General features: G+C 37.6%; 1 protein-coding gene across 17 annotated transcripts in view; it reads right to left on the bottom strand.

The window, feature by feature from the left end:
* GPHN (gephyrin) overlaps positions 1-25,472 on the bottom strand; it is a 375,414-nt gene that overhangs the window by 36,991 nt on the left and 312,951 nt on the right. For all 17 annotated transcript variants that reach the window (XM_044436487.1, XM_044436489.1, XM_044436472.1 and 14 more), the window contains 6 exons: positions 21,286-21,328; positions 14,154-14,291; positions 6,551-6,643; positions 3,396-3,451; positions 2,934-3,053; positions 61-119 (listed from right to left, as the gene is read on the bottom strand). In XM_044436487.1, coding sequence (XP_044292422.1) covers positions 61-119; positions 2,934-3,053; positions 3,396-3,451; positions 6,551-6,643; positions 14,154-14,291; positions 21,286-21,328 — 509 coding nt within the window. The remainder of the gene's footprint in view (positions 1-60; positions 120-2,933; positions 3,054-3,395; positions 3,452-6,550; positions 6,644-14,153; positions 14,292-21,285; positions 21,329-25,472) is intronic.

The raw sequence follows: 25,472 nt of genomic DNA, 5'->3' as shown, positions 1-25,472 counted from the left end.
TAAGCTGACTGCTCTTCTTTAAAATTAAAATGCAGAGATGATGACAACCATTTCACTCACCTAATATCTTGGCCTGGTCGAACCTGAACCAGAATGCGTACCTCAAGTTCTTCAGTGCCCTGAATTTAAGGAAACAACATAGCTTCATATTTGGTAACACAAGTAATTTTAGATATTTCCTTAAGCACTATGAATGAGATCTTTCGTAGCAGAGGAGCAGGAGAAAGGAAAACAAACAAGCAAAAGCACAAAAACAAACGAACAAACAAAAATCAAAGATCTCCCTGGGCTGACTGCCATCAGTCCAGAGCAAGACCTCCCTCATCCATGACTTAATAGCTGATCTACCACACCTCACTGAGACCTGGGTGTACATACAGATAGCTGCTTGTCTGTACAAGTTATGCCCAGAGTGGTACTTGGTTCAGCATCAAAGAAGGTCAAAGGTCTGGAGACTGGGTGTTGCTATGGTCAACAGTAATTCTTTCTTTCTGTTTGGGCCTATCTGACTACTAGTTTAGAGTGCTTGCATCTGGAGTTAGGCCAGCAGTTCCACCCACCCCACTGCTCAACAGACTTCCTACCTGGGCTGACAGAGGTGGCCTTGGTTGTGATGCTGGAGTTTCTCAGACTGCTTGTTTTGAGAATTGCTTTCAATCCAAGCCAAGACTATCTTATCTAGGTGGTTTTAGGATTTCATGAACTGCATGACAACCATGGGACTATACCAACATGCAATCATCCTGACACATCCACATACTCTGGATTTTTTTCAACTGGGCATGAGAGGAATGATGTGAAGGTGTGGAACTTTGAATCAGTCTCTTTGTCATGGTCTAGTTTTAGCTGTTCAGTTATTAAAATGTGGTTTTAAATATGGTTTTGATTTTTAAATGCATTATTATTATTAACAACAACAACAACACTTCTATACTTCCCACAGCCTAAAGCTCTCTGGGTGGTTCACAATATTAAGTCCCCCATCCAGATTTCAACCAGGCCTGACCCTGCTTAGCTTCCAAGCTTGGGTAGGATCTATATGGCTATATGGAAGCTGTTTTATGATGCTTTATTTTTTAATCTATATTATTTTATTCTATTTATTCTTGTTGCTCACTGTCCAGAGAACTTCAGCTATTGAATAGCACAGGAACTGAATACATGAATATAGATGCTGTCCAGATGGCCATAGTAAAAATCAAAGCCCCAGCTCCAACCTTGGAGAAATGTTCTGAGGTCAGAGCTGGGGTTCCACTTTTGGAATGCCATCCTTCCAATATTACAAATGGCACAATATTTTCTGCACACTTTTGTCACACTTTCCGCACACCTCTGTTTGCAGCCAGTATGAGGGGTGGTGCATTCCAGGGATGAGGATTGAGATCCCAGAGATCTTTCAGCTCTTCCTTCCTACAAGCAGGAGTTAAATGCTTGGACATTTGAAATCAGCTAAGTGCTTTTGAGGGTGGGAGGAAGCCAATGTCTTCACACTCTTCCTGCTTTCCATTAGGTGCCTGTAATTCTGACTTTGGCGGGTGGGAAGTCCCACTAAATGGTGCTGCCAGTGCTTTAAAAGTCTGTAAGATGATACTTTAAACTTTGAATCTAATATGTTGGAGAAAAGTGACACTCCACCCACTATGGAGTGTCTTTTGTAATTGCTTTAAAAATTAGCATGGTAAACATAAACATTGAGAAAAGGAGGGTGTTGTTGGAACAGTAAGGTTCACATTTATAACTGCTTACATTTTGGCTCAGTAATCATGATACATGAAATTGAAAGTTCAGGGAAAAGATCTCTCTCTCTCTCTCTCTCTCTCTCTCTCTCTCTCAGTCATTAACTGGTAGCAGAACTGTCAACCAAGTGATTAAAAAAATACAACCATACTCTTATTCTAAACTGATTAATGGGGATGGGGATAAAACCTGTTGCAATCTATCTGCATTCCAGTAGTAGGTCTGACCAAAGCTCAAAGTGGGAAGAACCAGACCTCAAAGTGGGTGGAATTATAGATGCCACTCTTTGCTCAGTATGCAATGAAAAAAAGGTATTCTTTTTAACTCAGTTTCTTCATGGTTCATTCCATCAGTTTTGTAACTGGGGTACCACAGGCAAGCAGCAGTAAATAATGGCAAGGATCTGGATCAGAGTTAAAGAGTGGATGTGGCCTAGGGAGAATGTGGTCTAGGCAGAGTTTGGAGGTTAAGACCAGGTTTTCCAACTCCATTATTGATTAATAAATTAGTTTTTTAAATGTTGCAAATTTTTAACAAATGTATCTTTAATGGATCCCAAAGGAACAAGACTGTTTCTCTTAACTGTGCGATAATCATTTAACCCTTGAATTGGTACTCTCCAAAGAGACCTATTAAATAGATGATAAATGAATTTGAAGGGTACAGCAGGTACAGCTGAACTCCAGCTGCCTTCTGAAGAGCCAGTGTCATGTAGTGGCTAAGAGCACGGGACTAGGACTCAGGCAACTTGGTTTCTAATCCCCACTCAGTCATGGGGCTAACTGAATGACTTTGGGCCAGTCATAGACACTCAGCCCAACCTACCTCACAGGATTGTTGTTGTGGGGATAAGATTTTAAGCAGGAGGAAGAAAATGATTTAAGCCATTTTGGGTTCATCAAAGAAGAAAAAAGGTGGGATATAAATCTAACAAATAAATAAAAATCCCAGATTTCTTTCAACATATCTGTCCTCAGTCCTACTCATCCCCCTCTTCCAACCAATCAAGGAAGAACCAAAAATAAATTACATAAATTCAATGTAGGCAGAATAGTAAAATTGTACAAACTGTTCATTGTTTCACATTTGTATTCAAGTATATACACTCACATTTCTAGGATTTACACTACTGAATGACTATTGAGAACTGTGCTACTGTCACAAAAGAGGATTTTTTTTTTTCAGTTATCACTCACATCATCTGATTCCCTGATGAGTTCTGTGTCTTCGACTTGCACCACGGCATCAGCACCACAAGGTATTGGGGCACCAGTTGTAACTCGCATTACCTGACCAGGCATTACAGTCTGGGTTGGCTGAAACGCATCAGGAAAGCTGATTAAAGCAGCAACATTAGTAGTGACAAACTCTGAGAGCACCAAGGACACTATAGAAATAAAACTGATTTTTAAAAATACACTACACATTTTTTTAACCAAATGTTCTTGGGAGGTTTGAGGTTCCTATCCTTGGGGTTTCCAAGGAGGTTTTCATCACATTTGGTTGTAGAATGCTAAGATTTTAGTACACGTACTGTCAACTGAATAATCACAAATCATATTTTTTCCAAAAGTGACTTCAATACATACAACTTACTATACAAGAACATTCCCTTCATGGCTAATAAAAAAGGAAAAAGGAAAAGATGTTGTACTCACTTGCTCACCAGTCTGGGATTCCCCAATGATAAAACGATCCCCAGGTCCATCAGCAGCTGTGAGAACATACAAAAGCAAAAATATTGTAACTTGTACACAAGACAGGCATTAATGGGAATTTTACTATTCATCTTGACTCCATATACTTCTTGTAAACACATATGAAATTGCTAGTTACACAATGCAATATAGTATACCAAAATATTATTCAAATATATCATTTATCTTGCTGTATGTAAATGGCTTGAGCATTTTACTCCAAATCCACTTCTAAAATTTCTTAGCACAGACATTTCTTGTGGATTTTGTTTACTGAGGCTTATCTATTACTAATTTTACAGACTGAACAAAGCACAGAATATTGCATACATGTTTTATTTATTTATTTATTTATTTATTTATTTATTTTATTTATTAAAACATTTCTATGCCGCCCCTTGCCAAGGCCTCGGGGCGGCTTACAACATTGAATACAAAATACATTAAAACAATGACAATTAAAATATATACAGTAAAATAAACATGTTGATCTAATAATGCAAAAAATCATTTTAGAATTGACCCATAATTTATGCCACGGCTTTCAAAGTATGTCTGGTGGAAAAAGCAGTGAAAATCTGTAATAGCTGATACAGCCTGGGATGTGGTGAGGAGAACTGCAGTGCGAAAGCAGAATCAGCCATTCCTTACAGCACCTGCAATCTCCTCCAATACAGCTCCACTGCCATATCCTAGACCAGACCTGGGCATTGTATGGCCCGCGGGCCACATCCGGCCTGATGGCTGACCCTGACTGGCCCGTATGAGGTCACTGGCAAAGTAAAAGTCAATGCAAATATATATCGTTGTAATATAGATGCAAGCAATACAACTGCACTGCTTTTATCTTGAAGGATCTGCTAAATTGAATTGAATTTATTGCTTTTCATGTAATGTTAATGTTTTTGTGAATATTCATTAAATAGTGTTGTTCTGTGCTCCACATTTTCATTGTATCATTGTAATGTTTCATTTACTGTTTTTATAGAGATATATATTGAGCAGAGTTGTAAGTGTATTGGTCCGGCCCTTAACAACTGTCAAAGTTTCTCATGTGGCCCCATAGGAAAATTAATTGCCCACCCCTGTCCTAGACCTTCATGGGAGGCTGGGGAAGGCACAACACATTTCAAAGGGGGCAAGGGGGGTTATATCTGGGTACTATTTATTTAAAGCAGCCTAGCTAGGAAAAATAGATTGGCACTCCCTGCCTGCACAGACTTGCACTGGATAATAGCACTACATCTAGCACTTCCAATGACTTGACAAGTATTCCATACCCAGCAGTGATAAACAGTGTCACAATCCTGCTATGTGCACTTATTTGTTACAGTTACATCTGGCCTTTCCAAGGAGGAGTACAAGACTGTCTTCCTCTCCATTTTATCCTTACAATAACACTGTGAGGTAGGTTAAGCTGAGACCTAGTGAACTTCATGGCTGAGTGGGGACTAGAATCTGGGTCTCTTAAAGCCCCAGTCCAACATGAATATTAAATAGCGGCAAGCCGGTGGAACTGTACACAGCAATAAATTACATTTTTATTTCTCTTGGAAAGCTGAAATGGAATCATTAACTGGGAGATGATGGATTTTAGTATGATATATTTGTCTTGCATTAGATTAATTGTAATAGGGATTTTTTTTTTAAAAAAACTGTATGATAGTCTAGTTTTATACTCTAAGCATTCTTAAGAATTTCATGAGCCATGATCAGTTTCATGACTGAAACATGAAACTTACATAATATTACATCTGTGCTTTCCTGGAGTAAGAGGGGAATACATAATGGAAATTTTCTGGAGTTCTTAGTCTTTCCTTGTGCCCAAAACAAGATCTAGTGTATGATTCACAGAACTGTACAGATGTATGTGTATTTACTTGGATTAAGTCAAACAAAACAACACAAAACATGTATAACCCTCAAGTTGGTTACTACCAACACAAATTTTCTGTTTGTCTCTTCTACTGCAGTCTGCTTCAGCATATCTGGCTGGTAAATGGTTTCAACTCTGGTTCTAAATCTACATGTTTCTGAGATACTTGAAATCATATGGCACAACAAGAAAAAGTGGATTTGTGGTTCTCTTTTTGTTACTAAACTTTGAAAGAATTCCAGAGTAGAGTCTGTACCCTGGTCACACTCAAAAACAATTAAGAGAAAACTTTTTTGGTGTACACTGATACAACTTATTTCTCTTCTGTTGGTGCTTTCTGCACTAAAATAGTTTCGAATCTGAAGAACATTTGCCTAAACTAACAGCTCTAGCAGCCACATCTTTCATAACATTTATACTTTGACATCCTTATGGTTAGCAGCAAGACAGCAAACATAACAATAGAAGGACAACAGAAGGATTGTAATACGTCGTACTAAGAAATTAAAACTAAAACAAATTTATTTGCAGCATCCTATACACATCAATATAACTGAAAGTTATATATATTTCAGTCATGCAAAAATATGCATTATTTACAGAATAGGAGAAGCAGGATGTTTGCCTCCCCTTTAGTTCCAAAATCATAAATCCCTCAACAGACAAATAAGAGCAATAGAGCTTGCAAATCTCAAATAAGTATAGTTTTAGTGAATTATCCTGTGGTCCCTGGTCATTGTCTGAGGAACCATAGGATAGTCCGGATTTTGAGCTCCATGGTTGGAGACAGCATTCTGGCCTTGCCACAGAGAATTGCACTGGCTGCTGTTCAAGGTCAAGAAAACAACCTTGGAGAGAAGGTGTAGAGGACATTCTGGTGGGACAGGAAAGGGAAGAGACTGGAGTGGCCAAGCCACAAGGTATCCTGATATTGTTCAGCCTCCTCCCCTCCCTCTTCAAAAAATTGTCTAGCAAAAATGCAGAGCAGGAAGGCAACAATCACCTCCACTGCTCCTCTTGTTCTACACTGGATGAGTGAATTTGGGAACTTGTGGGAACCCCTGAAAGATTGCATCTTTACAGAGTTATTAATAACAAATATTAACAAGCTTGAAACAATGTTATTACAACAGTGACTAATTTGCTGCTGGCTTTGGGCACAACTGGACCTGCTGTTCCATATAGTATACATAAACAACTTTTAAAATGTCACCTCATGGTCAAAACTGTTGGCATTTACCTCTGACAGCATAGCCATCTTTTACTGAAGCTGGGAATGGTGGTAGGTTGTCTTTTGCATAAACATCTTGGGCAAGGACTCTGCCCATGCCATCTAATACAGGAGAGAGAGAAAGAATATGAAAAGTTGATAGTCAGGTCAGACTACAGAAGGTTTTGAAAGATAACTTCACACTTGCATAATATTTCTCATAAAAGAAGCTCAAAATCAGGAAGTGATTGGAAGAACTCAGCCTAAAACTAAGACAGAATATGTGATTCACACAGATATCAACTTTTATTATAATTAATGTGGAGACACTGAATTAAATGTACAATATTAGGAGTAAGGTCAATTAACTGAAGTGCAATACACTGATCTCTCTTTCTTAATTACACTCTCCTGTTAAGAAGCTCATGGTAGTATATAAGAATCCACTCTATATTTTATCCATCCAATGTAATGAAAGCCATTTATTCTCACAACAATAAAAGGCATTTTTTCAAAATTTTGAAGTTAAAAAAACCCCACTTAAAATCCTGTCCTTTTCTTGTTCTACATTCCTCAATTTCTTTTTCCTTTCTGACCCACATTCGGAAAACTACCCACTCGTAAAATTGTTCCACTAACTCTTTAAAATAGCCATCATGACTTCCACTGAAAACATCTTATCAGATTTCATGTCCACCTAATTTGAATACTCTCAGGATAATGCTATGGACAATCACAGTATAAATACTAGAAAATAAGAAAATACCAAATAGTTTTAAAAATCATATTATTGTTGGAGATATTACATTAAATACCCCAGAAAAATTCTTATTTGTAATGCTTTCAAAAACTGAGGAAGCGTGCACTCGGGAAAGCTTCCCTGAGCAGCAGGTTTTATTGTGCTGAAGCCATCATGAAAAACATTTGCTACATATCTTCACAAATCTTGCATAATGTAACAAAGGGATCTCAATAGTTTCTTCTCTCTGCATGTCAGAAGGGGCACTTCTAATAAGCTGGATATAACTTTTCTGCTAGAGTCATTCTGCTTAGTCATGGCACTTGCTCTTTCCATTTATAACACTGAACAATTTGGAGGAAGGAGAGTGCCAAAGAGGAGGGCAGTAACAATCTGTGACCCATTTTATCTTCTGGGCCAAAGATTCTTTTTGGTTTGCTCCTGTTTTTGTTTTCTGGCATATTTAAATGAGAAAAGTGAGTATTTCCGTACATATTTTTCAAAAGCATGCAGTTCTCCCCATTGACTAAAACATAAAATGTGCATTTAAAAAACTGCTCTAGTGCCCTTGTCCTGAGAAGTTAGGCAGGTACAATGCAGGCAGGGCCTTTTTGGTAGTGGTGCTGATCTCTGAGATGGTCTTCCTTAGAATACCAGTTTATTTGCTTTCATGAATGAGGCAGTAAGTCTTATTTTAATACTGGTCATGCTCTTTTATTATTGGCACTAACGTCCCTGATAACCACGATGGGGTGGTCACTGAACTCGAGCCAGACATTCTGGAATGTGAAGTCAAATGGGCCTTAGGAAGTCTGAGCAACAACAAAGCTAGTGGAGGAGACAGTATTCCAGCTGAGCTATTCAAAATCTTAAAAGAAAATGCAGTAAAAGTGTTACACTCAATATGCCAGCAAATTTGGAAAACTCAACAGTGGCCACAGGATTGGAAAAGGTCAGTTTACATTCCGACCCCAAAGAAGGGCAATGCCAAAGGATGTTCAAACTACCACACCATTGCACTCATTTCACATGCTAGCAAAGTGATGCTCAAAATCCTACAAGCAGGCTTCAGCATTATGTGGACCGAGAACTACCAGAAGTACAGGCAGGATTTCGAAGAGGGAGAGGAACTAGAGATCAAATTGTCAACATACGCTGGATCATGGAGAAAGCTAGAAGTTCCAGAAAAACATCTACTTCTGCTTCATTGACTATGCTAAAGCCTTTGATTGTGTGGATCACAATAAAGTGGGAAGTTCTTAAAGAGATGGGAGTACCAGACCATCTTATTTGTCTCTTGAGAAACCTATATGCGGGTCAAGAAGCAACAGTGAGAACTGGATACGGAACCACTGATTGGTTCAAAATTGAGAAAGGAGTTCAGCAAGGTTGTATACTGTCGCCCTGCCTATTTAACTTATATGCAGAGCACATCATGAGAAAGGTGGGGCTAGATGAATCACCAGTTGGAATTAAGACTGCTGGGAGAAATATCAACAACCTCAGATATGCAGATGATACCACTCTAATGAAAGAAAGTGAAGAGGAATTAAAGAGCCTCTTGATGTGGGTGAAGGAGGAGAGCGCAAAAGTTGGCTTGAAACTCAACATTAGGAAAACAATGCTCGTAAGATCATGGCATCTGGTCCTATCACTTCCTGGCAAATAGATGGGGAAGAAATGGAGGTAGTGACAGATTTTATTTTCCTGGGCTCCATGATCTTTGCAGATGGGGACTGCAGCCAAGAAATTAAAAGACACTTGCTCCTTTGGAGGAAAGCTATGGCAAATCTAGACAGCATACTAAAAAGCAGAGACATCACCCTGCTGACAAAAGTGCATACATTCAAGGCCATGGTTTTAGCAGCTGCAATGTATGGCTGTGAAAGTTGGACCATAAGGAAGGCTGAGTGCCGAAGAATGGAGGCCTTTGAATTGTGGTGCTGGAGAAGACTCATATAAGTCCCTTGGACTGCAAGACGATCAAACCAGTCAGTCCTAGAGGAGATCAACCCTGACTGCTGTTTAGAAGGCCAAATACTGAAGATGAAACTCAAATACTTTGGCCACCTAATGAGCAGGAAGGACTCACTGGAGAAGAGCCTAATGCTGGGAACAATTGACGGCAAAAGAAGAAGGAGACGGCAGAGGATGAGGTGGCTAGATGGAGTCACTGAAGCAGTCGGCGTGAACTGAAGTAGACTCTGGGGGATGGTGGAGGACAGGAAGGCCTGGAGGAATGTTGTCCATGGGGTTGTGATGGGCTGGACATGACTTCATGACTAGCAACAACAAGAAGCAACAATTGTTGATTAATGGCTTTATCGTAGATAATTTTTTAACTACCTCCAAACAAGTCAATCTTGAATTTCATCTCCCAGGTCTCAGCTGTAGCCAGATGAAGAGGGCTATTTTTGCATTTTTTAAAAACATGATACTCCTCTTTTCTAACTTTTACCACCCACTGAAGCCAATGTTATGGAGTCAATCCATCTCATTGAAACCATGAGAGAGACTTTAATTATGCGAGCTTAAGGCCAGTGTAGTTTACAGACCTGTTTTAGCAATGTATCAGGGGAGCAAGGGGAATTTGGATCCAGGTGGATCTGAGGCTCCTCTCAACATGCCTCCACAGCATTCAGCTAGGATCCTACCGCCAGCAGGAGTTCCACCAGTTGTGCTCTCACACCATGTAGCTTTCTGCACACACAGTAAGGGCCTCCTGAAGAGACTTGCTGTCCCACCAGAAGAGCACTTTTGGCCCATTCTTAACCCCTGCTGAAGGTGATTGAAGGGGGTTAAGATTACTATTTTATTGTTGTACATTTTGAATCGCCTATTTTAATTCTTTTTCTTAGTTGTTCTGGAAGCAGTTTTAATGACATATACCTCCTTTCACCAAATATGAAGAAATGTTTGTATTGACTTATCTATAATGATCCATTATGGAAACTTTTCTAAAGCAAAAGTGAAGGCAGACTTGTGTTTTTGTGTGTATAACATCTGGATGTTTTTCTGGTTGAGACTACTGGTTAATCTTTTATTTATTATGAACTCATATGGATGGTTAACATGCATACATTTACAGCAACTGGATCAATATACATACCTAGGCATTTATAGATTTCAGCATGAATTATTTTTTTACTTTCTCATTTACAAATGTTGCTCTGCACTGAGTTGGGAAATATCTCTCAGAAAATGTTTCTCAGAAAATTCAAACATGCATAATAAAAGTTATTCTAGAAATGATGTATAAGAACAACAGATAGGACAATAGATCAAGCTTTTCACACTATAGAAAGTAGTCTTATGACAATACTTATTATTATTATTATTATTATTATTATGTATTACTTATTATTATTTCTAGCTACCAGTCTTATGACAAGACTGGTAGCTAGAAAATGCCAGAAAGAGAACTCATGATCAAGGCTGTGTCTATTGTGTCTGTTGGGAAAACACCACCACCACCACTACCACTCTTTCTCTTTTGCTGTAGAAAAGAAAAAAAAAATGTTCTAAGAAAACCTAAATTCTGGGCAATATTTTATTCAACACCACAACTAATGTAAATTATATTGCATTAGCACAAGCAAGAAAATTGATGTGTTCAAAACATGGTGCTGGGGGAGAGCTTTGTGAATACTCTGGATTGACAGAAAGACCTCGATCAAATTAAGCCAGAGCTTTCCCTAGAAGCAAAAACTGAGGCTCTCGTACTTTGGACACATCATGAGAAGGCAAGACTCCTTGGAGAAGCCAATCATGTTGGGGAAAGTTGAAGACAGAAGAAGAAAAGGAAGACCAAACATGAACTGGATTGACTCTATAAAAGAAGACACAGCTTTGAATTTAGAATGCCTAAGTAGGGATGTCATGGATAGGACATTCTGAAGGGCTTTCATTCTCAGGGCTGCTACAAGTCAGAGATGACTTGAAGGCACATAACAGCAGCAGCACAAGCAACGTCTGGTGCAATGGCAAGGCTTCCCTCACCAGTGGAGAGCCACATTGCACACCAAAGTTGCAGCTGGGCACATGGGTCTCTCCTGCAAACTCCTGAATAAAAGCCTGGCTAAATCTACCTATAAACTTGTTGGAGACAATGTGTAAAAATAACATTGAAATATTATTCAATATTATTCAATTCAATATTATTCAAAGTAATTTCCCTTTTTAGAATTAATTTGCTGTAAACCCTCCCAAGACATCTAAGTATGGGATGGTATAGAAAAGTTTTAAATAGATAAACAAACAAACAAACAAACAAACAAACAAACTCTCTCCCTCTAGCATCTTGAGACTCTGTTTCTGGTCTCTGCTTGCTACCTTGATTGTGCTCTTTGTACAACTCTGGAATAAACTGCAAGTACAAATCTCTCTCGTCCGTTGGCTTACTTTGGAACAAATGTGTACCATCCTGTGCAATCTCCTTGGAATGCTGTACAAACAGCATCAACGGTTTTACAGCAAACCTTATCTTCACAATTATTGTAATTCCCAGTTTATTATCTAACTGAAGCCTGTTGAAAATTTGGACAGATAGTCTCTTCTGTGCATTATGAAAATGAAGCACATCTACATAATTTCACTTATTTTTCATAATATAAACTCTACTATTTATTGTTTCACAGAACTTCTAAGACACATCTTTCACATACTCTTGAGCTTCATAATTAGAAGGGTTGAGCCCAAAACCTCCACATAGGTGCTTCATATAGATGTGGGATTGGATTCTGACTCAGATAAGGACTGGGAGAAGCTGGCTGAAACTTCAAGGCCATAGTGGCTAGAGTTAAGCGGGAATGTTTTTGATAGCCTTGCAAGCCATTCTGAAACTGGGAAAATGTGAAAACAAAAGGAGGAAGAAAGGGAGGATGGGCTAGAGGTTAGGGTTGTAGGGAGGCAGGAGCAAAGTGGGTTGCTTTGCTAGTCCAACTGATTTGCTGCCCAAGAGACTTCCTCAGTAAAGGAACTGTCCTGTTAGCAGGGGTTGGATAGAGCAGTAAAGTTGAATTGCAAGGCTATAACCATTTCCCATTAATTTGGTATCTACTTTCTATCCATGGGCCTCTTTAGTTATAGAAGCTAGTTCCTTCCAGTGCTAACATGGCTTGACTCTTATACAGCTATCGTGTAAATGAACTACTGCCCAGGCTGATGCAAGACTGACTCACTTTTATCTTTTTTGTGTAGTAAAAGTTAATTATTTAAAACTCAGGGACTTGGTTTCAGTAAGAAGCAAGGCAGCTGCCTCTGACAATAATAATGTCCAGTAACTGCACAATAGTATCACTATAATTTAACCTTTATAGATTGGCAGACATTACATGAAATACAAGTCACTTGGAAGTGATACAGAGTAAAGCATCTCATAAGATCAACGTAAAAAGTACTATTTCACTCCAGCCTGATCTTGGCCCTGAACCCACCAGTACTGGTGGTACATTATCACTTTCTCCCAACCATTATGTAGCATAGTTGCAGCACATAAGAAGTATGCAAGATTCTGAAAAGGATAGAAGGAGAAGAGTCTTTTTTCAGTCTGCTACAGAGCAATATCTATATTCTTCATCCATAAAAACCTGTTGAAGTCAACATAAAGGCATTCGGCCCTAAATACTAAATTACTGGACTGCTTAATGCCAATTAAGTATAATACTGCTAAACTCTGACTGTTCGAGAAGAGGAAGCAACAATACTACTAACTAGCAGGACTCCAAGCCTGAAGAAGGCAATTTATCACTTCATATTCCTTTGCTGGATATAAATATTTTCAGTATAACTTAAAGTTCTCTCCTTGCTTGGTTTTCAGTTCAAACACTGGTGATACCACAATCTTCCTGAACTTTGTTCCTGTATCTACGTCTTGCTGCTTTTCATTCCACTGCACCCATTCAAGTTTACATACTCTTTGCACCTGAGTCTTGATCTTCATCCTTTCACACTCCTGTCTCTGATTTAACTGTATGGCTATAGACTTAGCTTGTTCAAAGTAGACCCCATACTGATGTGGCTTCATACCTGAACTTTCCCTTGCTTCTCACTTTCAGAACAGACATTTTTGTTGTCCCAGATTGTAACTTATTCCTACTCAAAGGCCTTGCTCTGGTTCCCTAAAGTGCACTCCAAGTAGTGATGTATGGATGTTGTTAAATCTGTTCTATCTGTATTTCACTGATTGCCAGGTATCTTTTTTCCACCATCTACTCATTGACAGAATCATTTTTTAAAAAATCAGAGTTTTGTTGTGATTGTACTAATTTGTATTAGTGCTAATGTGTACTTGCAGAAACTGCAAACTGTTAATAAGAATTAGTGTTAACAAGAAATTGTGCTAATGCACTAATCCAGATTAGCACTAATGAGAATTAGTCCAAATTATGTCTCCCCTCTTCCAAAAAAGTGAAAAAAGTCCACAGAGTCTGCATGAGTAAGATAATGTCGTTCTACTGCAGAACTGGCAGATTGGAGTCACAGAAATCTGAACTCATTTGAATCCATTATCCCTCACTGCAAGCATCAGATATTGGCTATTTATGACTTGGCTCACGAAGATACTGACGAGCACAGTCTCAAAGCTCTCATGCATCTTTCAAATTTTTGCCTTTATGACATGAACCTAATAGTTACTCCTTCAAGTGTAGGAGGCTGAACATTGAAGGAATTCCACAGATGAAATATAAATTTACATTCCCAGCTGGAAAACACATTATTTCTGATTTAGCACTCCCATACGCAATAGTAGCATATCTACTCCAACAGGATTACAGAGATAGTGCTTGTGAGACACATTGAACTCTCTAAAGAGATTTGCATAATTTTAAAAATGATATGGAAATAAAATCTTTCCATTCTTCCTTTCTGGATGCTTGATGTAATCTAAAATACCTCGATAATTGATTATTTCTGTTCCAAGAACTGGGGTCATCTCTAGCACTGTGATGAAGGCTTTGTCCATAGATGTTAATGGAAATGGAGACATACGGTGTCTTCTTGCTACTTTTGTAATATCTACGGCACTATGACCTGCAGAAGAAAAATAGGAAAATTAGAAAATGTTCAGTTTTATCCCCAGAAAGATAATACACAGGTAAGTTTTCACCCAATAACAACTGCTTGCCAAATATACAGCAAATCTTGCCAAAAGTACAGCAAACACCAGTTTGGGTTTGTTGAGTAAAAATGTGCCACATTAAAGAAAAATGTAGACAAAACTGGAAATAAAGCATGCAATTAGCAGAACTGAAATGTTTAAGCTATGTTAAAACTGCTACCCTACTGAAAAATCAATTGACTTTATTGCTCACCAGGAACCATTTATGGATTTATAAGGCAAATGAGACCAAATATCTGTAAAGCATACATTCTAAATGGTATTGTATTATCCTAGAAAACTGAGAATGATATCTTAAAAGGCAGCCCTGAATCTCTGAATATTTTCAAAACTGTTCAAATACAATGAAATGCCACATTCTGAAGTACCAATATGCAGTTGCATTTCAAGAGCAACTTAATCCCAGCCATTAAATAAATAAATTGGTAGATAGATAAATAATTAAAAATAGACCCTGGCTGAAGCAAAAATAGTTGTTAATTTGAGGCTGTCATTTTGAATCAATAATTCATGATCCTCTACATGTGTCATGAACACTGTCATTATTTTATATTTCTGACTGTGCTGGGTATGAACTGCTTGTGTTTAACCTCAGCTCTTACATAAACATTATTTATTTTTCGAATCATGACAATTGTTATAATCTTAACTATGGTCAGAAGAAAAAGATGTTACTCATCTCTCTCCTATCCCCTCACCTCTGCAAGTAACTTGCTTCAGTGTCAGACTTACTTCTCAACTGACTGAACAAATCTGAGATTCACGTAAGCATATGGCTGCTAAAATTATCTATTCATTAAGTCTATCCTTATGTTACGATATTTGGCTGGATCCAGATATGCTCTCTATAAAAGGAAGGGTACCTTCTGGTCACAAAGGGATTTGTAATCCAGCAGAGGTTTCCTACTGGAGAAAAGGAGTGGGGAAGTGATATTTGCTGATTCTTTATTTTCCCTGCAACTTTCCATGCAACTTTCAATGCTCTTCCAGAGGGTACCCCAACCCTTTGGAACAGCCTTTCAGAAGACACAGAAAGCTGATGGAGGAATCAATTGAAGTTGCCATCTCACTGCTTGCTCCAGCAACAGCAGAGCTCCAAGGAGTGCTCCTCTGGATCCATCCTAGTATGCTTAACATAGTTTATATGACTAACACTGTTCACATATTCTACAATGATTGGTTCAGAAGATCAAGAACCGTTCCCTTTTCAAACCTTAGATCAGACAGAGGATTTACTTGGTAAAATGGGTTTGATCCAGACTTGGTTCTCTCTGAACAAAAGAGCTCCTTCTGTTTGTGGAGGGAGCAAACTTTTGGTGGATGTATCCCAGTGGAGGAAAGGAGAAGGGCAACATTTTTATTTGAATCCCTCTTCAGATTTCATGCTTTTCTAAAAGGTCTTGTAATTCTCCAGAACAGCATGGGAGGTGGGGTGGGGGGCTGCAGGGAAAAGAGCGAGTTGAAAAAAACTGCCATCATGTTCACTTTTTCTAATCCCAGTAGCATCCCCCTAAGCACAACCCTGGATAAAGCCCTGTGGCGATCAGACTGCAGCACCAGTGTTTGTGAAAAACTGCTTTTAAGAAACAGTTAAGTGCTCTATTAAAATATTTTGCCAAAGGCAATGCATTAGCTTTGGAAAAACTGTCCATCCCCTCTCTGAAAAGTGACTGAAAATTCTGAAATTCAAAGTCAAGAAGACATAGATGCTTAAAAATATGTAGTGTGTAATCACTATCAAGGGGAATGTTGGTAGTAAGTATGACAGATTTTCTTCTTCAGCCTTGTGGGCTTTTGGAACAGCATCTGCTAACAAATTTAAGTCAACTGCCTAAAATAATTCTTTGTGTTCTTGAAAGGAAAGGATATGTTGAAGAAAAAGCTGTCATTTCAAGAACGAGAACTCCTTTTTGTTTTTTTCCCAACAACCCTAATGAAAGATTCAGTTATGCAGGCAATGCACATAATACAGTACTCCAAAAAACAAGCAGACAAAATGATTCATACATGTTAATTTTTAAAATTTTTTTAAAAGATTTCACAGAATTAAAAATCTATAAAATCTTTGATAATTTAAAATTACACTACTACTACTATACATTCCTATTTATTTTATTGTTTATTTATTTGGATATTTTTATCCCATCCATTCTGGGCAGTTCGCACCATTTAAATCACCCATCCAAATGTCAAGCAGACCCAAACTTGCTTAGCTTCAAGATTAGGCAGGATCAGGCACTTCAGGATATATGGGAGTTTTAAAAAATTTAAATCAATAATGTTTATAAGTCTCTACAAGCTGAGGTAGCCTGTCAAAGACAAGGCATTTTGGAGGGTATGCATTCATAGGGTTGCCATAAGTTGGAGACAATTTCACAGCACATGACAACCAAGCATCTATAAACTAGATGCACTAATAGTGGTCATTTTGCTTGTTTGCTCCTTCCTTGGGAAAATCTTATAACATAAAATAATAAACAATTGACTCTTGGGATTGTGGTAGAAGGACAGTATCTCGTATCTGCTTTGTATTTATATTGTCTAGTTCAAAGAATCCGAAATGAATCTCAAAGACCAGTGCAAGTGAAAGGATACAGTTGGTAAATATTTAACCTCACTGGAATCACGGAATACTTAACGACACTGGAATCACAGAATAAACAGGAACTCAGGTAGATGTGACTCTGCTATGTTAGTTCTTCATTTCAATCAGGTATAATTCTAACACCAGAATAGACTATGCTTCCAAAGATGATATGATCCTAAAGCTATCAATGTATCATAATATAATATGTACACAATGATTCAGGTACACAGTCCCATCCACAGACTACCCCATCCCCCCATGACGTGTGTATATATAGCATATCACCTTTTTATTCTTTATTATTTAAACTATTACAACAATATAAATATAAAATGCATCATAAAGAATAAAAAGGAAAAAAACACAACACACAAAACCCTAGTGCACCTCTCCACCAGGACCATGGTTACACAGTATTTATTCCTTCATTTCTTTCGTCTTGCTTACTTCTTCTAAATTTCTGCTCTTTCAGGAATACCTCTTTCCACTGCATTGCATTCAATTGTATCGGATCATCTGCAGGTTTCATACCTTTCCCTTTTATTAATACATGCTCAGTAAATGAACTTCATATGTCATTAAAATCATTCTTATTTATCAACCCTTTTTTCACCTTAATCCCACATGTCAACTTATCATTAACATCTACATTCCAAATTTCTTTATACTCTTCAGTTAACTGGAGATCTCATTTCTCCTTCCAATTCTTTACTATTATCCATTTTGCTGCTGTTGCCAAATTTGTTATTAATTCTTTAATGCATCATTTCTTTTGGTAAAATATTAACAGAATTGTTATTTCAGCATCTGCTTATATAGCATATTATCAGTCAATAAGGCATTTGTAAAATGGGTAAATTTAGAAGACAGATGAGAAATATTTACCCATTTTATAAATGGAGTACATAAAGTTTTCTGTGAATTAAACATGAATTAAAAATACGGAGTTGTTATATGCCATCATATGGTCTCCAATTCACAGCAACCCTATGAATGCTCTCCAAAATATCCTATCCATGGCAGCCCTGCTCAGGGCTGTGGTTTCCGAAATGTATGGAGACTGCAAAATAGTAACAACAAGGTAGGCTGGGCCTACCCATTACACATTCAGGCAGGCAGTGCCACCCAGCCCGCCCCCCTGAATGCCACCAGATTCTCAGTCCAGGTGCTTCTTGTGGATTAATTGTGTCAGTTCCTGCAGTATAAGTTGGTAACCGTCTTCTTCCTGCTATGATGAGGGTATATTTCTCTTCATTCTTCACTCATTTTTTTTTCTGCCATTTCAAAACTATCTGACCTCTAAAGGTTCTGGAGCTGCTGCCCTTGTACAAAAAGCATAATCATTATGCTTGATAGAATGCTTCTCTTAGTTGCAATCTATCTGTACACTATGATTAAAATCGGGGGCTTCCCCCAAGTGTCATCTATAAGGGAGGCTTGGAGGGAAGTCCTGCCCTCAACTATGGAATAATATTCCCTGCTGCCTCCTGCCTGGTGTTATCTTTTGGTGCCAGGTTAAGACATCCCTCTGTGCTGAGGCATTTAAAAATACAAGTTATCTAATGGCTGGATGTGGTCCATGTCTGGTGTTCTAATCAGGACAATGTTATAAAACACACAGTTTTAGAGTGTTTATACTGTTTTTAATTTTTGTATCACAGAAAAAATATGATTGTTTCTCTTGTATTATGGTCCTGTTTGGAACTGTTGTAAGCTGCCCAGAAAGATTTATTATTGGGTGGTATATAAAACAAACAAACAAACAAACAAACTAGGGAACACCAAGTAATCACATTTCAAACTAGATACTAGGATGCATAATGAAACACTACTGTGAGAATCCCATAAAACGGATGCAACAGTAATTTAGGTTTTTGTTTAGAGGACTGACCTAGGAAATGTTATATGCTAGCTAGAGGAGCAGGATGAGGTAAACAATGTTCATGTCAAATAAAGATCAAGAAGAATCAACGAGAATTTTGTCATGGAAATTCCAAGCCTGAATTATTTGCTTTCATGTTTTTAAAAATAAAAAGTTTGTATTGTTTTTTCCTACAAAGATATAAGAAAACAAATGTCACTGATTGTTTCATGGGATTGCTACTTCTAGGGAATGAGTGCAAATGACACTCAAAGTACACAAACTGGTTGTATAGTAAAGGCAGTTAAAATAACAATAAAACATTTTATTTTATAATAAATTTATAAGAATAATAAAATACAAATAAAAATCAAATGAATAAAAATATGAACACAGCAAAAAGTATTAAAACAGAAACCAAAACATCACACCCACATCGCACAGCAAACACAAAAAAACAGAGAAGCAGACAGAATGACTGATGAGTACCTCATACTTATTTTAATGTGATTAAATTATTGAGAGAGTGAAAGAGAAGTTTGAAATGATCTGCATCTGCCAAGTTCAGCACTGTAAAGTGTCTGGTTTCAGGCTTGCTCTAAGGCTGATGTGCAGCACATACCTTTCAGCACTGACTTTGTATATCTCTAAAGCATGTAAGAGGAAGGGAGGAAGAGTGTTCTTGCATCCCTGCATTTCCTATTCTGTCCAGTCTTTCCTTACCCTCTCAAAGACAGTTTTTGGATTGGTGGCAGACAACCAATGCATTTGGATGTATCAGTAAACTACAGTTTTACCAATGGATTCATCAGCTTTCCCTGGTAAACATTTCTTCTAACTACAGTTCAGCATTATAAACAGTATTCTTCATAAAGGTTTTACTAAAACGAGCCAACTTCAAACTGAGAATTAATGTTATGGTTTAGGACTTTGTCAGAGGAAAATTGTTAATGTTTCACTTACATATTTATTTTTTTCTGGGCAAGTACTTTCAGAAGCTTAATGTTTTGTTTCATAACCTTTATAGGGTTCCACTCTGCCACAAATATACTTGGAATGATACAACTTTCAATTAAAGAGGATGGATTTGAGTTTTACTAGATTCCAGTCTTTCCCATTCATATTAGATTTTTTTTCTCAGTTCTAGAATCTTCATGTTGGGATCTTCTTCCCAACTGGATTAGATTGGGCTTTTGGCACACCAAAACGGATAGGATGCTATTACAGTTACAGCAGCTACGGAGTTGTGCCTCATATTTTCATGCAAAATTATCTCTATGGGGAAATGTGGAGTTAAAGATTGACAGGAAAATCTTTATTTACTAGACTTGGACAGACTAATTTTTACTTTGGATCAGCTGGTAAATCCTGATGATAGCTTTCTGCCATTTTCTGCTTTCCATGTTAATTATAAATGGCCAGCTATGGCTGATTGGCAGGTTTGATCCTTCTGCTTTCATGGCTTTAGAGTTTTGGAAGTATTGAGTGAGAGTGAACAACTGCACTGACATACAAACTATGTATACAACTATTTATTATTGGTAAATAAACATTATTTACAGGCCCTTAGGCAAGAATGAAATAACTGAAACAGTCCATTTTGCCTAACTGATGGCATTCTTGAATGTCAGGTTACATCTAATTCAACAAAATTTTTGAATATACTAGATGTTACAATGTATTTTCTGACAAAATCTTAACTTTTGTTGTTATTGTTGCTAGTCACAAAGTTGTGTCTCACCCATCGCGACCCCTTGGACAACACTCCTCCAGGCCTTCTTGTCCTCCACCCCCCCCCCCCGGAGTCCACGTAAGCTCACACCGCTTCAGTGACTCCATCTAGACACCTCATTCTCTGCCGTCCCCTTCTTCTTCTGCCGTCAATTGTTCCCAGCATTAGGTTCTTCTCCAGTGAGTCCTTCCTTCTCATTAGGTGGCCAAAGTATTTGAGTTTCATCTTCAGTATTTGGCCTTCTAAACAGCAGTCAGGGTTGATCTCCTCTAGGATTGACTGGTTTGATTGTCTTGCAGTCCAAGGGATTGGCCAATTGCTGAAGATGCAGTACAGCTAATGCTTCTCTTATTTATGTTTTGGCAATGTCCAATGGGTGCTTCCATTTGGGAAGAGGTAATTGTACCTCCCACTAATGGAAGGCAATGATGTCCATTTCCTTTTCTTTTTCCTAGTCAATGGAAGTCTAGAAGTGCGCAAGCCATCGAAAACCATGTATTACTTTTGTTTCCCCAAATCTCTGGAATTTGTATTCATTTTCAAGCATATTCTGCAGCCATACGAAGTGTAAAATATTACTTTGAAAGTAAAACTGACACTTTCAGTTCTGTATCACATTCTGTGCTTTTCTTGTGCTTGCACAGAACCTTAGAATGGTTATAATAAAAATATAATAAATTTGAGAATTATCATTTACTAATAAACATAGTAGAATATAATACTTACTGGCTCTGAGGATGTTCTCCTTACTACTGCACCTGGATTGGACCTGTAGAGAGAAGCATAAAACTGATGAGGCAGATCAAATAGGCATTAGTGACTATGGAAATTGAATGGGCAAGCTCCTGGGAGCTGGAGATAGAGGCTATATTCCGTTTTTTCTTTCTTTCTTTCTTTTTTTTAACCAGTTATATCTGCAACATGACATGTATTTAACTGATGTGTTTGTTGATTGACAGTTTCAATCAAATAAAAACACTAAACATAAACCAGACTATAAAACAATTTTTGGTTAACATTTTAAGATTAATGATTTAAAGATGCATATTCAATTAGAATGCTAGACTTTTAAAATTTTACTTCACTGAAACAAAATGGTGAGAAAAAGGTAATTGAATCTAGTTCTTGTATTTTACTTCAAATCACAAAAGAGTACATAAATCTCAACATACTGCAGAAAATATGCTTTAGCAAAAGTATGATCCAGGATAGCAAAAGTAAGGCAAAAATGCTATGAAGAAATTCTGGCCACTTTTAGCAATTTGTTTTGCACTTTGATCAGTCACTTTTTGTTGGAGACAATACATTTAATATTTTATAGGTGCCTGATACGGCTTTAAAGAAATGCTACACTTAATGTGGCTTTTACATTTAAAAAGCCAATAGAAACATGGTACCTACTTAATTTATAATATGGTTTTCAACTAGGCACTCCTTGAGCAATTAGGCAGTACATATGGAAGAAGGACCTTGCTTTGGTCATATACAACCTCAATTGCCATGTTAAACAAGTGTATAATGTTAAGGGTTCTACCCTTGGCATGTCCTGGATTTGTATATTCCTCTTTTCCCTTCAATCCTTGTTTATGACCAGAAGGAAAGGCTGAAAATGTTTTCTGAACTAACCAGAATTTTCTATTATGTCTGAGCTTGGAGAACTTTGATTAGTTTAAACCAAGAATGGGAAACTTTTTTTTCCCCTATGAAGGGCTTCTGACCCACAAGAAAAGTTAATTCAGAGTAAGGGACACGGGTAAGTGGAACTAAATCCAGTGGCAGGTGATTTGCAGGATTGCAAACTGTGCTTTCTCTCTCTCTGCCTGCTCCATCTCTCTCTCCTTCCCACCCTATGTGCCATCCTACATGAAATATGGACATACTGTGGTTTATGATCCTAGTTTCTTCACTAATAGATTAAAACTCACCAGAATTCCCTGAATTTGGACATAATAAGACATCTGGTTAATTTAGAGGTGAAAGCATGTGGTTCCAGTCTCCTCTGAAGCACAGAAAAATGAGAGGCAAGGGTAGGGTGCAAGCCTCAGACTTGTCACAGCTCATACACATAATTCTAGAGACGTTTATAGTGTCTTCCTAATCTGATACATTAGCTGTTTGAATATATACAAGTGCTCTATTTGTAGAATAAATGCTCAGGAAACAGCACTATGATAATCTGCAGAGAATACAAGAACACCAGTGTATGCGTATATAGTGGCAACCACTAAAAATAGTATTTGAAAAATTGTTTGTTTTTTTTGAAAATTTGCTTTTTTCTGTGCTTGTGTAATTCCAGTGAAACTGTTGACAGTAGTGCAGTTGATATTATACTATTATGAATAATTAGTCTATGTAAGCTGCTTTGGGCTTCTCACAAGAGGAAAAAAAGGTGGGAAATAATAAATATATTATTATTATAATTACATTGCACTTATTTGAGATGAAAATGATAAGGTATCGAACTAGATATATAGTTCAAATGGCATCCTGCATATAATAGAAACACTTTTCATTTTTACTCTTCAGTAATACAGCTAGAGGGAAAGAGTGCAAGTTAGATATGAATGCAGAGTCAACATTATGGACATAACTGTTTGGCTAGATTACCCTTCCAGGGCCAATTGCTAAAATATTTGCATATGTAAGACAATTACCCAACCCATGGAAGAGAGCTGTGTGTTCATTTCAACAGGTACCAACATCTGAATTAGGGAACATAATATTATATGTACTGCTAATGGTACAGATTGCCTTTCAAAATATTTGTTGCTTCTAACAACATAAGAAGAGTCATGCTGGATCATCCAGTCCAGCATTCTGTTTCTGCCCTGGAAAACTAGATGCCTATGGGAAGTTCACCAGCAGGACATGTGCACAATAGCACCTTTCTGTTCATATTGACCAGCAACTGGTATAGAGAGACATGCTGCTTCTGATATTCGATGTATGACATAGTTGTCATAGCTCATAGTTATTGACAGTCTTATCTTCCATGCATGTGACCAATCCCTTTTAAAGTCATCCAAGTGGGTGGCAATCATAACATCTCCTGTTAGTGAAGTCCATAGTTTAATTATACTATTAAACTATGTATTACAGATTGAATCAGTTCTGAATCTCCCACTAATCAGTTCCATGGGATGATCCTGAGTTTCACTAATGAGTCAGAAAAAAATCTCCGTGTTTTCTTTCTCCTTACCATGCTTAATGTTATACACATCTACCACGCTCTTGTGTGGAAGTAAGGGGGGAAAGTCTAATCTTCCAATGCTATTTGTAGATTTAGCTGTAAATGAATCACATTTGATATGATTACTGAGGGGATAAACAGGAGATCTGTAATGTTGCCCCTGCAGTTACCTCTGGGTACACAGTCACCTTTTAGGTATGAACCAAATAATCATGGAAAGATATTACATTTTTAAACCTCTTTCTTCTGTTCCACAGCAGCTTGCCCCGAACATGCATCAACACAAGAAGTTGGGATCTATATTATTAACACAGGTCTTTCTATTGCAAATCAATAATGTATGCTAGAAGTGCTGCAACTTAGAGAGGCTTATGGTTCCCTTTCCCCACCCCAAGTTTCATTTTAAAAAGCAAAACCAAACAACCCCCTCCAAAAAAACAAAAACATCATTATACTTCAAATAAAACATCAGTGATACCACATTTTGGCCCAGAATTGCTTTCCCTTCACCTAAAGATTGTTTATTCATCTATGCATTAAATCCAACAGAAAAGGAAATTACTTTCTTGATTCTACTCTAAATAATTCTGGACCAAAAAGATAACACAGTAAATGTGCTCTCTCCCCCCTCCTCCCCCGTGTATCTGAGAGAGAGAGAGAGAGAGAGACAGAGTGCGCACACATGTGCATGTGTGTGAATGGAAGTTAAATAATGTGTGTGAGCAGGGTTGGGGCAGGAAAACTTCAAAGATGTGGTATGCAAAAGAAATGAGATTGTTTTTCATAGGTGGAAAAACAGTAAGTAGGCGATTTGCAAAAGTAAAGAACTTAAAACACATAGAGGAGAAAAAGTGCAGAAACAAAAACACAAACACAGGGACAATCTAAACTCTAGATTCTAGGCGAGATTATGTGGAAAAATGATTTACTGGTAACAGGTAAGAGCAGTAAGATGTTAAGGACAGTACTAAAGTAGTAAATGGAAGTAAAGCGAATCTGCAACAATGAGGAGAAACAGAAGAAGATAAAAACCATAGCGCAAACTAAAGTTTGCGAATGGAAAACAGCTCCTTTGAGCAGTAATAGTTACTCTTGAGTCGTAGTCTCTATTCCTCCTGAGTTCATCTTTAAGCCCTTCCAATTTATAGTGGAGCTAGCACACGGACAAAAACAAGAGATTTATAATAAAGATAACAGCCAAGACTTTTTGGATGACTCATCTAATTTTAAAAAGGTTAGAGACTAACACTCCTCCGATGTTGAAAAGGAAGCTGCAAAATTAGGTACCTGGTTTCAAAAGCAGCCTTCAAGAGTAATCTTCTTTTGTGCATGCAAAGTACTTAAATGACAAATCTGTGGGCTGTTCTGGAGGGACTCACTGTAGGCTTGAATTTACAGTTTATCACTCAAATCATTAACAACCAATTATTACGGAAAATTATAAAAGCAGTGATGATATAGAGCAGCATGGGATGAAAATCACACTCTATCTAGATGTGAATGTTTCCTATTTGAACTCCAGTTGCATCTATAAACAATGCATCTATAACTTAAGAAATGATCCATGTTGGTCTTTGTTTCTTTATAATGTATTCCAATAGCATGTATTCTAATTTTTGTAATTAAAGGAACTAAAGTTGCACTACTGTCCGCTTTATTTCTCCAAACATTTAAAGCAACTGTGAGACTGGATTAATATATTAATAAAATGGTGTATGAGCTG

This window comes from Varanus komodoensis, unplaced genomic scaffold (genome assembly GCF_004798865.1).
Source record: "Varanus komodoensis strain SLA01 unplaced genomic scaffold, ASM479886v1 scaffold3, whole genome shotgun sequence".
Taxonomy (NCBI): Eukaryota; Metazoa; Chordata; class Lepidosauria; order Squamata; family Varanidae; genus Varanus; species Varanus komodoensis.
Note: the sequence above shows the minus strand (reverse complement) of the source record. Positions and strands in the feature narration are given on the sequence as shown.